Source organism: Heloderma suspectum, chromosome 2 (assembly GCF_057233095.1).
Source record: "Heloderma suspectum isolate Gila_16-S chromosome 2, 16-S_ref, whole genome shotgun sequence".
Classification (NCBI taxonomy): domain Eukaryota; kingdom Metazoa; phylum Chordata; class Lepidosauria; order Squamata; family Helodermatidae; genus Heloderma; species Heloderma suspectum.
In genome coordinates this window covers 404,063,894-404,078,321 of record NC_139459.1, presented here as the reverse complement: position 1 = coordinate 404,078,321, position 14,428 = coordinate 404,063,894, and the positions used below count along the sequence as shown (strand labels likewise).

The following is a 14,428-nucleotide window of genomic DNA, read 5'->3' as shown; positions in this document are numbered from 1 at the left end:
AGTCAGCTGTGATAGGCTACGTAAATCTTTACATAGCCTATCACGGCTGACTTTGAAAAAAAAAAAAAGTGCGTACGCAAATGGCGGCGCCCATGGGCGCCGCCATTTGCATGCCTTATTTGGGCACGGGTAGTCTACGTCAAGATTTACATAGATTATGGCAAAAATAAGGGCAACGCTAATTGCTTGCTGTACATTGTCCCCCTTGGATCGGCTGCAACACACAAAGCACGAGGTCTTCTTGCCTGTGAAACCTTCATGAAGGTTTCATGAAGAAACCCAGGGAGCAGTGTTGGGTCTCCAAGCTCCAGCCCTGAGAAGAATCTCTGGTGTTAAAAGAGTTGAAAAGCAGTTAAAGAACAAAATAGCTAGCAGCATTAAAATGGCAAAAAGGTTTTCTCTGGTAATTTTCTGAAGCTGGAATGAAGGCCCTTTTACCAAGTGCAGAATATAGCACAGAAAAATAGTAGAATATTGGGGTGTTTGGAAACAATAAAAATCTAATTTATCCTGTTTTCATCATAAGATGCTCCTTGGTATTCAGATCTGGCCTCAGTACAATAATGTAGCACTTGGGAAGAAAGATGCAGCCCAGCAGCCCAGCACTGGAGGCCAAGATGGAGAAGACCTGCACGGCCACCATGTATTTCCCCTTGGTGCTCAGGTAGGTGGGCACAAAGGACACCCAAATGCTGCCAAAGACCAGCATGCTGAAGGTGATCAGCTTGGCTTCATTGAAGGCACCAGGAAGCTTCCTGGCTAGGAAAGCCACCATGAAGCAGATGGCAGCCAGGAGGCCCATGTAGCCAAGGGCAGCATAGAACATGGAGACAGACCCTTCGTTGCATTGCAGGACGATCTGTCCTGGCTGTGAGTACTTGTCAGAATCAGGGAATGGGGGAGAGATGCCCAGCCAGATGGTGCAGATGACAACTTGGACACTGGAAGAGGAAAGGATAATGGAGTTGGCCAAACTCTTCCCCAACCATCCCCTCACCCTGTTCCCTGGCTTTGTGGCTAGGAAGGCCAGCACCACAGTGATCGTTTTGGCCAACAGAGAAGAGACGGCAACTGAGAAGATGACGTTGAAGGCCATTTGTCGGAGGAGGCAGGTTGCTTTCTTTGGCTGGCCAATAAACAGGAAGGAGGACAGGAAAGAAAGCAGGAGGGAGATGAGGAGAATGTAGGAGAGGTCCCGGTTGTTGGCTTTGACTACCGGAGTGTCCAGGTATTTTGTGAAGATTCCTAGTACAAAGCCTGTGATTAAGGACAAGAATAGGGCAAAGGAAGTCAGGATGATCCCCAATTGTTCTTCATAGGACAGGAAGGTTATAACCTTGGGGATGCATTGATCCCGGTCCTTGTTTGGATGCTGATCATCCGGACACTTGGTGCAATGATCTGCATCTGGAAGAAAACAAGAGAAACTTCTACCTTGTATTCTTAGTAATCTCTGTTTTTTGACATTACATCAAAGATATTTTTGTGGGGTCATGGGCAGTACACACTCATTTCATGCTGGGCATGGTCAGGTCTGCCAGGACTCAACATTCTCCGATGTCAACAAGCCACATTTGATGTCTCTTGTGTTTAAACATGACTTTAACCCAAGGATGAGGAACCTCCGGCCCACGGGCCTACTTGCTGAGTATATTTTGCTTGCTGTACATTGTCCCCCTTGGATCGGCTGCAACACACAAAGCACAAGGTTCTCCCTCTTGCCCTTGAAACCTTCATGAATTCCCCCAGGGAGCAGTGTTGGGTCTCCAAGCTCCAGCCCCAAGAACAACCCCCAGCATTATCTCCGATCTGGGAGACTCCGTGGGGGACTCAGCCGGCTCCTCCCAGAGCCAGCTGAGTGTGTTTTGCTTGCCGTACATTGTCCCCCTTGGATCGGCCGCAACACGCCAAGCACGAGGGGCTCACCCAAGAGCCAAACAGGTGGCTAGAGCACTCCTCCCGTTGCTGACTCGGCTGGGGCAGCTTCGCCCTTGTTTCTCCTTCTCCAATGGGGAGGACAGTGCACAGGTGAAGTGTCTCCAACCACCCGCTCAGTCGGGGTGGTTTTGTTGAGCACATGCTTTCTCCGAATGGGGGAAGCACATTGTGCGGCAAAGCTGGGTCCCAGCTAGGGATGTACGAAAGTCACACCTTTTCGCAGATGTGATTCGCAGTGAGGGGGAGGCGCTCCGTCCCTCTCCCCGGAATCCTCCCTGGCCGGCTCCGCTCCGCGGCGGCTCCACGGAGCTGCCGGCCGGGGCTGTCCGCAGCCGGAGTTCCAGCCACGGACGGGCTGCTGTGATTTATGTATTAAGTATTTACGTAGCCTATCACGGCAAGCCAAAAAAAAAAAACACCAGCGTACGCAAATGGCGGAGGCTACGGCGGCTGCCATTTGTGTTCCCTATTTTTAGCCGTTTTAGCCTACGTAAATATTTATGTAGGCTATTACAGTGGGAAAAAAAGGGGAACGCAAATAGCGTAGTGGGTGCCATTTGTGTTCTTCCCTCCCCCCCATTTTAGCCTACGTAAATATTTACGTAGGCTATTATGGCGGAAAAAAAGGAACGCAAATAGCACCCACTACGCTATTTGCATTCCCCTTTTTTTCACCGTAATAGCCTACGTAAATATTTACATAGGCTAAAACGGCTAAAAATAGGGAACGCAAATGGCGGCCGCCGTAGCTAGGGATGGTGGAGAATTCTGCCACGGATTCCAGTGAGGCCGAATGCACTGGCATTCGGCCCCCCGAAACCTGTGGTGGAACAGCCTCCTGCCCCCCCGCCCGCCCCATGGAACCCCCTGGGACAGCACTTATGTGCGGCCGATGCGGCGGATGCGGCAGCTTCAGCGGCGGCTTCGGCAGCGGTGGCGCGGCGGCGCAGCAGCGGAAGGTGCGGCGGCGGCGCAGTCGTGGCGGCGGAAGGGGCAGCGGCAGTGGCGGTGGCAGCAGGGGCAGCGGAAGGTGTGGCGGTGGCAGGTGCGGTGGCGGCAGGTGCAGCGGCAGGGGCACTGGGTGTGGTGGGGGGGACGGCGGCACGTATGCCAGCGGCAGGGGCGGCCGCAGCAGGGGCGGTGGCGGGGGCGGAAGGTGCGGCAGCGGAAGGTGCAGCGGGGTGGGGGAAGCGGCGGGGGCGGCCGGTGTGGCAGCGGTGGGTGCAGTGGAAGGTGCGGGGGCGGGGGTGGCGGCGGTGGCGGCGGCGGTGGCGGCTGGCCTCCTGGCTGGGCGCAGCGTACGCAAATGGCGGCTATGGCGGCTGCCATTTGCGTTCGCTGTTTTTAGCCATTCTAGCCTACGTAAATATTTACGTAGGCTAGAACGGCTAAAAATAGCAAACGCAAATGGCGGCCACCGTAGCTGCTGCCATTTGCATACGCGTTTTTTTTTACTTTGCCGTGATAGGCTATGTAAATATTTATGTAGCCTATCATGGTTAAGTACAGGGATGCAAACGGCAGCGGCTACAGCCGCCGCCTTTTGTGTCCCTGCTGCCCAGCGGCCGGATGTCCGGCTGCGGGCGGAGCTGGCCAGTGGCTCTGCGGAATCCCCGCGGAGCAGAGCCGGCCGGGCAGGATTCCGGGGGGAGGGACGGAGCGCCTCCCCCCCACCGCGAAGCAGATCCGTGAAACGGTAAGTGGCTTTCATACATCCCTAGCCGTAGCCGCCGCCATTTGCGTACACTTTTTTTTGGGGGGGGGGGCTCGCCATGATAGGCTACATAAATACTTACGTAGCCTATCACGGCCTCCGCAGGGACGCAAAAGGCGTCCCTGCGGAGGCCGTGATAGGCTATGTAATATTTACGTAGCCTATCACGGCTATGATGAGGAAGCGAATGGCGGCCGCAGGGCGGCCACCATTTGCAAGTCAGCGCAGACGGCAGCAGGTAAGTGCTCCGTTTCGCGTGCCTTTCGTGGGTTGGGGGGATGGGGGCTTCGTTCCACCATGGATTTCGGGGGGCTGAATGCACTGGCATTCGGCCTCACCGAGATCCGTGGCGGCATTCTCTGACATCCCTAGTCCCAGCTGATGCACTTTGTGGATCATTCACCTGGCACCTCAGCTGGGACCAAAGTGATGTAAGGGGTCTAGACCTCTCAAGATGTTATTCAGCTCATGGAGGGCTGGGTAGGAGGCTGCCCAGCCTCCTCCCCCAACAGGATTTAGTTCCCCACCCTTGCTTTAACCCAATCATATTGTTGTAGGATAGAGGATCGGACAAGCCAGAGGATCTAGCAGTATTCCTCGAGAATGCCTTTTAGTCCTCAGAAGGTTGCCAAGGATCTCCTCCTTCGTTAGGGAAATTACAGGTCAACAGCCTTCAATGACTAGGATCCTGGTGACTGCCTTGGAAGGTGAGAGCCGTTTTGGGGAAAGGGCTTCCCTCCCCCCCCCCACGCTCCCACAGCTTAGACACCGGATAGACTCCAGCTTGATTGAGACAGGGGAGGAGACACCGAGAACAGAACTTGGCTGCTGCAAGCATCTTACTGTGCTGGCTATCTCTCTGGGGAGTTCTGATGTGGGAGAGGTTGACTACACCTCCCATCCTCCACATTCAGCACTGTTCATGTTGTGCCTCCTTCTGTGTTCAGCTAATGCTCAGCTGAGGTCATCCCATGAAGCTGAATGTTGGAGATTCAGGAGAGATAAAAGGAAGTGGTGCTACCAGTGGCCACCCCTTCGGGTGGCTTTAAAGGGGGGTAGACAAATTTATCGTGGATAAGGCTATCAGTGGCTACTAGTCCTGATGGCCTTATACTATCTCCACCATCCCAGGCAGTCGGCCTCTGTACACCAGTTACTGGGGAACTTTGTGGTAGGGGGGAGGGTACTGTTGCACTCATGTCCGGCTTGTGGGCTTCCCGTGGGCAGCTGGCCATCCACTGTGTGGACAGAATGCTGGACCAGATGGACCCTTGGTCTGATCCAGCACGGCTCTTCTTATGTCTCCTAAACGGATCAATGTTTAGAAATGCCTTTAAGAAAACCTGCAGAGAACATATCTGAGCGGATCTTTGCCCTCCTCCCCATGGGCTGCCTTCTCCTCCGGCGTCACCCACCTTCCTGAGTGGAGATGGTCCCTTCTGCGCAGGGAGCACAGTCATAGCAGCAAAACGGCTTTCCTTCCTGAACCACCTTGAGGAATCCAGGGCGGCAGCTTTCCACACATCTGGAATGAGGCAGGGGCTAAGCAGAAAAACAAGGATCATCAAGGAAAACGTGGAAGGGCCAATTTGGCAACAGCAATGAGAGACAGAGTTGAAAGGACCCAACAGGGCCTCTAGGAAGCAACACCAAGCCTGCAACTAAGCTTGTGCACATGCCACCAACACGTGCCACCAAAAATGCTGCATGTGGCTTCCCAGCTTCCTCCCCTTGGGCTTCTCCTCCCCCTCCTCTCTAGTTTCCCTTGTGCACAGTTTTGAGGGACCTCTCCCCTTGTAGTCCATCCAGTGCCATGTGCAGCCTGTTCTTGGGGCGGGGCCCTCAACCCTAGGGCAGACCCCCCCCGTATTACCAAAAGTGGAGGATCGCCCCTCACCACTGGGGAATCCCTCCCTTCACTTCCACTGCCACCATTAAATGGCACCCCGTTTATTTAAAATATGCCTTTCCCCCTATGGTAGCTGGTCATTAGGCATGAGACAAACGGATACAGAGGTACCGGGAAAGTAAACAAGGCAGCTTATTATTTTAAGAATGCTTTCCCTATTTTCAAGACACATTTCTATACAGTCACTTTGACCACGCTAACTAAACTGAAGGACTTTCCTCTATCAAGCTCCACCCACAGGCCTAACCATGAGGGCCTGCAAAGCGGTCTTCCTTCTGGCCGGGTTTGGCTTCCACCTGGAACCTTCTCCAGGCTTCCCCTGAAGTCTTCAGTCTGCTCTGTCTGCAGACCGCCACCCCTGCTGACCCCCAGGGCTCCGCTCCTTCCTGCAAAGGCTGCCCCAGGAGTCTTCCTCTCCTCACTTGCAGACCTTCTCCAGCCCCTGCCTCACGTGCTGTCATCTTCCTCCTGGCTGAGGCCTTCCTCAGGCTCCCTGCCTCTCCAGAGGACGCCTCCCGAGGGCTCTTCCTAGGCAAACCCTCCTGTCAGACTCCCCCGACAGACTCTCCTCAGCTCCTGGTACAGCCCTGGAGTAGCCAACACTCCCAGTGGTCACAGTTACCTGCAACCTGCCAGCACACCTCATGAAAGCCACACGTTTTTTTCTCTTACTGTTAGCCCATTGGGACTGGTTGAAATAAAACATAAGAGCGGAACTTTTCCCTCAGCCGTACCTCTCTTTCTTCACAGTGCCATAGGGCACACTGATGGAGCCGTGCAAACGGATGCATCCTTTAAGCGCCAAGCCACCTGCAGCCTGTGTTTGAAGGCCATCCTTCTGGCACCCAGCTGAGGAGCGGGGCTGGGAAAAGGCTCCCCTCTCTCTGCGACCTGGAAGAACTGCTGCTGCTTGGCCCTGCCAGGAAGGCCAAGGCACCCGCCCCTCGGAGCATCCTCCCCCAGCCTGCTTCCCTCCAGATGTGTTGGGCAGCAATCCAATGGCCGTGCTGGCCGGGAAGAATGGAAGTTGCAGTCAGGGCCGGCATCAAGGGTAGGCATGACTGGGTGCCTGCCGAGGGTCCACATCCCAGCAGGGCCCCCTGACAAGAACCCCCTGGATCTGCTCCTCCTCTGCGCCATTGCAACCTGCCTGTTCAGCTCTTGTCCTGGCCCAGACAATGGTGGTGGTGAGGAGGAGGAGCAGGAGATGCTTTCTTGCTCCCTGCCTCTCTGCCCGTCAAGGAAGTCGATGGTAGCCATGATGAGAAAGAGGAGGAAGAGACAGAACAGCTGGTGACAATGGCAGTGAGAAGGTAGACTTGAGGAGGGAGGAGGCCCATGGAGGAAGGTGTCTTGCCCAAGGGCCCACAAAACCATGGAGCTGGCTCCAAAGTATCTGGGGGCACCAGGTTAGAGAAGGCTGAGCCGGAACCTGTCACATTTATTAGCGGTTAAGAGAGGGTAAAGAAATACAGTGAAATGAAAGGAATTATATTCCTCACCTTGTTGAGCCATTTGGGCCACACAAGGGCATCCTGGTCAATGGTGAGCTTGAGGCCCAGGGATCCCTGTCTTTCTATGCTCCCAAATTTTAGGCTACTGACAGACTTATTGGGGAACACCACCCAGTTCACGATGTCAAAGTTGGCTGCCAGGTCTCCGTTCTCATCCCAATACACTCCATCCATTGAATTATTGTGGAACTGGGAACTTCTCAGGAAAGAGTGAAGCTAGAATGGCAGAGGAAACACCAAGAATAAGGAAACAAGAAACAAAGCAAAAAAGAGAACAAAATAAAAATAAAAAATGTTCTAAAATCCGCAATTTCAAATATTACAGTATTCCAGAAAGAAAGAAAGAAAGAAAGAAAGAAAGGAAGGAAGGAAGGAAGGAAGGAAGGAAAAAAATAGGTTACACATAAACTTCAGTAAATGCGGACCAAATATCCACATATAAGTCCATCTGCAAGTTATGCCTGTATACCACTCTTTCAAATGTTGCTAGTCTTATTAAGTCTTCAGTCCATTGTGCTATCGGCGGTGAACTTTTATCCTTCCAATATCGTAATATCAGTCTTTTAGCAACCAAAAGGGCATGAAAAATCCATTTACACTGACCATGTGTTGCATGCCAAGAAGCAGGTAAGTAATTTAAAAGAGCATAGATCAGTAAATATTAAAGACCTTTCCAATACAAAATTTATCCGTATAATAACTTCCTCCCAAAAGGAGGCAACCGTTGGGCATTTCCCAAACATATGAATAAGAGAAGCATTGACTGCATTACACCTCCAACAATTAGCCAAATTTGACAACCCTTTATTAAAAAGATGTTGTGGCATCCATAGGCTGAAAACAAACGTTTTTGCTGAATAAGGGCTAACCAAAGATCCATTGAAATATCCTATACAGATGCCAAGATGGCGGTCCATTGATTAAACAAACTGGGACGTTCCAATTCCCTTTTCCATTCCTGCTGTAAACTGCTTGTATCATGTTTATTAATTGATAATAAATGTTTGTAAACATGAATCATAGCTAGTGAGGTACGAAAGTCACTTACCTGGTCCCGCAGCTTGCTTCGCGGTGGGGGGGAGGCGCTTCGGTTCTCCCCCCAAAGTTCAGGCCGGGGGGGGAGGCGCCCCGCTTCGCCTGGCCGAAATTCAGGCCTGGGAGAAGCGCCCCGTCTCCCCGGCCACGAAATACAAAAGTAAAGATTTACATAGACTACAGCGAAAATAAGGGCAACGCAAATAGCGTTGCGTATGCGCTTTTTTTTTCCCAAAGTCACCCGTGATAGGCTACGTAACGATTAACGTAGCCTATCACGGCTGACTTTGGAAATCTAGCTGTGATAGGCTACGTTAATCGTTATGTAGCCTATCACGGGTGTGTGTTTTTTTTTTCATTCACCTTGTAATGGCGGCGGCAGCAGCTGGTCGGAAGACCGGCTGCCGCCCCCACCCCCGCCGAAACGCCGCCGGAACCCGCCGCCGAGAGGGACATTCGAGGGAGGTAAGTCCCATCCCGGGGGGTGGCGGGGTGGTGGTGGAGAATTTCACCAACAATTTCGGGGGGCCGAATGTGTTGGCATTCGGCCTCCCCAAGATTCTTGGAGAAATTCACGGCCATCCCTAATCATAGCTTGATATATCTGATCAGCTTCAATAAGTATTTCTAATAGTGAAGGAGACTCTGAAGCAATAAAAGCAGCAGGACTGAATCTAGATACCAACAAATGTTTCAATTGCAGGTACCGCCATTCTGCTGTAGCAGGCAAATCGAACTGATCTCGCAAAGTTGAAAATCACAAAAAATCATCATCAACCCCCACTAATTGATCCAGGGTAAAGATCATTTTATTTGCTCATGTCTGCCATAAAAAATATTTTCTTGCCGATCCTTAAAATGGATCAAACTGTAACTGACGTAACACTAGACGCCAAACTTCTCTACCTGCCAAAATTGTGGGAAGAGCTCTGTCTACCTTGACATGCCGAGAACCTAATGCCGTCCATTTAAAGAGAGGCTCCAGACAAGAATATTCCAACACTGACGAAGGTGGAAAATCTAATCTGAGTGGAAAAGACCAAAATTTAGTGAAGGCCAGCAAATAGGCTCAATGGTACATAGCTAGATCTGGAAAACCGAACCCCCCTTCATTAATTGGAAGTTGCATCCTTTTTAAAGATATTCTTGGTGGAGAGGAACCCCAAAGGAATTTGCGAAACAAAGCATTATGGTTTTGGAAATATTTGCCAGGTATAAGTATAGGGATCTTACTATCAATATAAAACTTGATGCAAGAGACACTTTTGGATATGCTGGAAAAAATAAGTTTAATCCAAAATGATGGGGGAACGTACAGCTTGGCACAAGAGCAAAAGTCTCCAGAAAAACCAAAAACGTACACCTTGACACTCCCACAGACAAAAGAAGGAGCTTGGGGGAGGGAGGTGCCCCAGTAGATCCAGGGAAATGTCAAAGGAGCAGCCAAGTGGGAAGGCACTAGAGGTGGCAAGATAGCTGACTCCAGTGGGGAAACAGAGGAAATGAGCCACTGCAGAGACAGAGGACTTGCACCAGTGATGGAGCAACAACCAGATGGGCCGAGTGCTCAGAAGCTTTGATCAATAAATATCCAGCATTTCACCTCATTTTCTCATATTCTCAGCTTCTAAATCCAAGGCCATCGTGCTGGAATTGTACTACTGATTGTCACATTCAGCAGGGATTTCTGTGATGGGAAAGGGAATACCTGCCATGGTTGCAACCTTTGAACATCCAGCCTGCCTCCACCCTCCACCACCCTCCTCTCGGATCTGGATGAAGAAGTGGCATCCAAGGCATGGGCCACAGCTCGGACGGTGTTGTAAATGATGTGGCTGTCAAGAGACAGGATTCTCTCCACGTCCTCTTGGGGCAGGGCCTCCTGTTTCTCGTTCTCCCTGCATCTTGTCCAGCCTTTCACAGACAATGCATGCTTTGAGTGTGAGCAATTAAATGCTTTCTCCCCAAATGGCTTGATAGTAAAGAAAAAGAGTGAAAAGCCATCAGATTTTGTCCTTTTCTTTTTCTGGAGAGAGAAGGAAAATATGCCATGGATGTGTTGGAAAGTCAGAGGATCATACATCACCTCCAAGGTGGCGTCCCACAAAACTGTTGTGATCCAGACTTTCCCTACAGTAGGTTTCATCAGCATTTCAACAGTGAATTGAATCATTGATATTCCAGTTAAGAAGTATCTTGTCTGTGCACAATAAATTAAGACATTGACTAGACTCCAACTGTGGGGTGAAGGATTAAGAGCTTCTTTCCTATTCATGTCTGAGACGGTTTGTGAGAAAGCAACACAAACACCGTTCCTGTTGAGCTCAAGCGCCAAGGCCCTCATGCATCGCTCTCCATTGTCGTTGTCTAGAGCAATGAGACCAACCCAAGTCCATCTGAAATGCAGGAGCAGTTTGGCAATCCCCGGGTACTGGGTTCCTTCTTCAGGGACTGTCCGGTAGAAGAAAGGCAACTGCATTTTATTGCTCAGAATATGAGAATCAAAAGCCGAGGTGACCTGGGAAAGAAAGGCAGAGATGGGTGGTTTCTTTTGCTTCACAAGCAAATTTCAGTTCATCATCATAGAATAATAGAATAATAGAATCATAGAATAGTAGGGTTGGAAGTCCTAAAGGAAATCAACCCTGAGTGCTCATTGGAAGGACAGAGACTGAAGCTGAAGCTCAAATATTTTGGCCACCTAATGTGAAGAGAAAACTCCCTGGAAAAGACCCTGATTCTGGGAAAGACTGAAGGCAAAAGGAGAAGGGGAAGGCAGAGGATGAGATGGCTAGGTAGCATCACCGATGCAATGAATATGAATTTGAGCACGCTCCGGGAGAGAGCGCAGGACAGGAAGGCCTGGCGTGCTATGCTCCATGGGGTCACAAAGGGTCAGATACGACTTAATGACTGAACAACAACAAGGGTCGGAAGGGGCCTACAAGACCATCAAGTCCAACCCCCTGCTCAATACAGGAATCCAAGTCAGAGAATCCCCGACAGATGGCTGTCCAGCCTCATCTTGGATGCCTCCAGTGTGGAAGACCCCTCCACCTCCCTAGGTCATTGGTTCCATTGTCGTATTGCTCTAACAGTCAGGACGTTTTTCCTGATGTTCAGCCAGAATCTAGCTTCCTGTCACTTGAGCCCATGATTCCATGTCCTGCATTCTGGGATGATCGAGAAGAGATCCTGGCCTTCCTCTCTGTGATAACCTTTCAAGTACTTGAAGAGTGCTATCGTATCCCTCCTCAGTCTTCTCTTCTCAAGGCTAAACATGCCCAGTTCATTCAGTCTCTCTTCGTAAGGCTTTGTTTCCAGTCCCCTGATCATCTTTGTTGCCCACCTCTGAACCCTCTCCAGTTTGTCTGCATCCTTCTTAAAATGTGGTGCCCAGAACTGGACACAGTACTCCAGATGAGGCCTAACTAGTACTTCCCAGGATTTGGAAGCTATGCTTCTATTAATGCAGCCCAAAAGAGCATTGGCCTTTTTTGCAGCCACATCACATTGTTGGCTCATATTCAGCTTGTGATTGACAACAATTCCAAGATCCTTCTTGCTTGTAGTGTTGTTGAGCCACGTATCCCCCATCTTGTAACTGTGCATTTGGTTTCTTTTTCCTAGGTGCAGAACTTGGCATTTATCCCTATTAAATGTCATTCTGTTGTTTTGCGCAGCGCTTCAGTCTATCCAGATCACTTTGAATTTCGTTTCTGTCTTCCAAGTATTAGCTATCCCACCCAATTTTGTGTCATCTGCAAATCTGTTCAGCATTCCCTGCACCTCCTCCTCCAAGTCATTAATAAAAATGTTGAAGAGCACTGGGCCCAGGACTGAGCCCTGCGGTACCCCACTCGTTACCTCTCCCCAGTTTGAGAAGATCCCATTGAGAAGCACTCTTTGAGTCCAATTCTGTAGCCAACTACGGATCCACCTGATCGCTGTTTCATCTAGCCCACTTTGAGCTAGTTTGCTCATCAGGAGATCATGGGGCACTTTGTCAAAAGCTTTGCTGAAGTCGAGGTATATGATGTCCACAGCATTCCCGCAGTCCACAAGGGAGGTTACCTGATCCAAAAATGAGATCAGATCCGTCTGGCAGGATTTGTTCTTGACAAATCCATGTTGGCTTCGAGTCATCACTGCATTGTTTTCAAGGTGCTTCAAGATCGATTGCTTTATCATCTGCTCCAGCATTTTCCCAGGGATTGATGTCAGACTGACTGGTCTGTAGTTCTTAGGTTCCTCCTTTTCACCCTTTTTGAAGATAGGGACAACATTAGCCCTCCTCCAGTCCTCTGGCACTTCCCCCGTCCTCCATGATTTCTCAAAGAGAATAGACAGCGGTTCTGAGAGTTCTTCTGCCAGTTCCTTTATTACTCGAGGATGCCGTTCATCTGGCCCTGGAGATTTGAACTCATTCAAAGTCATTAGGTGTTCCTTGACCATATGCCTATCGATCTCAAGCTGCAATCCTGCCCCTTCAGCCTGTACTTCGCCTTTGCCACGGGGCTCATAGACCCTCTTTTGGGAGAGGACTGAGCCAAAGTAGGAACATGGCACAGACCTTGCAGGTCACCAGCACTGAAGAGTCTTGTCCTTCCATTGCCACTTTTCCCTTTTTGTGTCTAGCTTTGTGATTGTTCTAGACTAGCCTGTGCCTGCTCCTCTACTATTAGGGGTTAAAAGCAGAGTCCCACTGGTGTGGAAGTGTGTGTTACAAGAGAAATAATTTTTAAAAAATGAAAAAAAAAGTTAGGGGCCTCCCCCTTGACCTCCCCTGCCAAGCTCCCCAGGCCAACTCCTGTCTGCTCCCCCTGTACGCTCGCTCTGGTCGCTCGCTCTCTGGGAGCTTGCTTGCTTCTGTAGTGGCAAGACCAGCTGGAGCAGTTTCCACTGCTCTGCTCAGCTGGGAGACGGGAAACAGACTGAAGTTTCCTGCCCACAGCTGCTGGGTGTACTCAGGCCACCCCCCCCCCCAATTCAGTTGGAGCTTTCAGGAGCCCTGGTTACAAAGTGTTTTAGCTCCCCTACTCCCAGACCAGGGTCCCAATCTGTATTGGAGGGGCATGCTGGGTATTTGTGGAAGAAAAATCCTGCACTCAAGGGCAAATCGGGTGATTAACATCACGTGGAGTTTAGGACTCCGTCATATGCTTGTAGCTCAGAAAGTAAGTCGGGGGGGGGGCACTCAAACACCAATGAGTGGGGAGGGAAGCTCCTTTGCAGCTGTTGGTCATCCCTAAGAATCAAGCTTGTTCCTATTCGAGATTCTGTTTCTTGGCCACATTTAATAGTGCTGGGAAGGTGGGACAAAGTGTTCAGAACTTGCTTCCCTTAGAAGATGCTCTGTAATTTAAGGCATCTTTGTTTTTCAGAGTTCTATCATTATGAAACCTGATCATTTCATTTGTCATAAAATTAAGGCTGCTTCATTGATATGAAATATGCCACAGATAATTTCCAGTTTAATAGCTGTAATTTGGCCAAATTCGAGAAATATCTGTTTGTTTCCCAGAGTATGGGAAACAAACAGGACGAACTTGAACTCTTAATACAGGAAGGAAATTATGACTTGATAGGTATAACTGAGACTTGGTGAGATGACTCTCATGACTGGAATACAGCAATGGAAGGATATAACTTGTTCAAAAAGAACAGGAGGAACAGAAAGGGAGGTGGGGTTGCACTGTATGTGAAAAATACATATCTCTGCACAGAAATACGGGAGGAGGAGCTTGGTAGCCCCATCGAGAGCATCTGGATCAAAATAAATGGAGCAAAGAATAAAAAGAACCTGGTGGTCGGAGTCTACTACCGGCCACCAAACCAAGGAGAAGACGAGGATGAAACTTCAGAAAAGCAAATAGCCAATATTTCAAGGAAGCATGATGTAGTAGTAATGGGGGACTTCAATTTCCCCGATATTTGTTGGGAGACAAATTCTGCAAAACATGGCCCCTCCAGGAAATTCCTGACTTGTGTGGTGGATAACTTCCTCCTACAGAAAGTAGAGGAAGGAACTAGAGGATCGTCTATCCTTGACTTGATCCTAACCAACAGAGAGGACTTAGTGGATAAAGTAGCAGTTTCAGGAACTCTGGGGGAAAGCGACCATGTTGTACTTGAGTTCTTGGTTCTAAGGGAAGCAAAAGCCGAGTGTAGTCAAACGCGTACCCTGGATTTTAGGAAAGCTGATTTTAATAAACTCAGAACAATGATCAGTAAGGTCCCATGACAAGTGACGCTAACGAGAAAAGGAGTCCAAGATGGGTGGGAGCTTTTAAAAAAGGAAATTCTCAAGGCACAATT

General features: G+C 49.9%; 1 protein-coding gene across 1 annotated transcript; it reads right to left on the bottom strand.

The window, feature by feature from the left end:
- Window positions 1-505: 505 nt before the first annotated feature.
- On the bottom strand, window positions 506-6,022 carry LOC146356705 (vomeronasal type-2 receptor 26-like). The gene is made up of 2 exons (XM_084830269.1): window positions 5,809-6,022; window positions 506-1,407 (listed from the first exon to the last, which is right to left on the bottom strand). Exons 1-2 carry the CDS (start codon window positions 6,020-6,022, stop codon window positions 506-508), a joined length of 1,116 nt encoding a protein of 371 aa, XP_084686395.1.
- Between the last annotated feature and the right edge of the window lie 8,406 nt (window positions 6,023-14,428).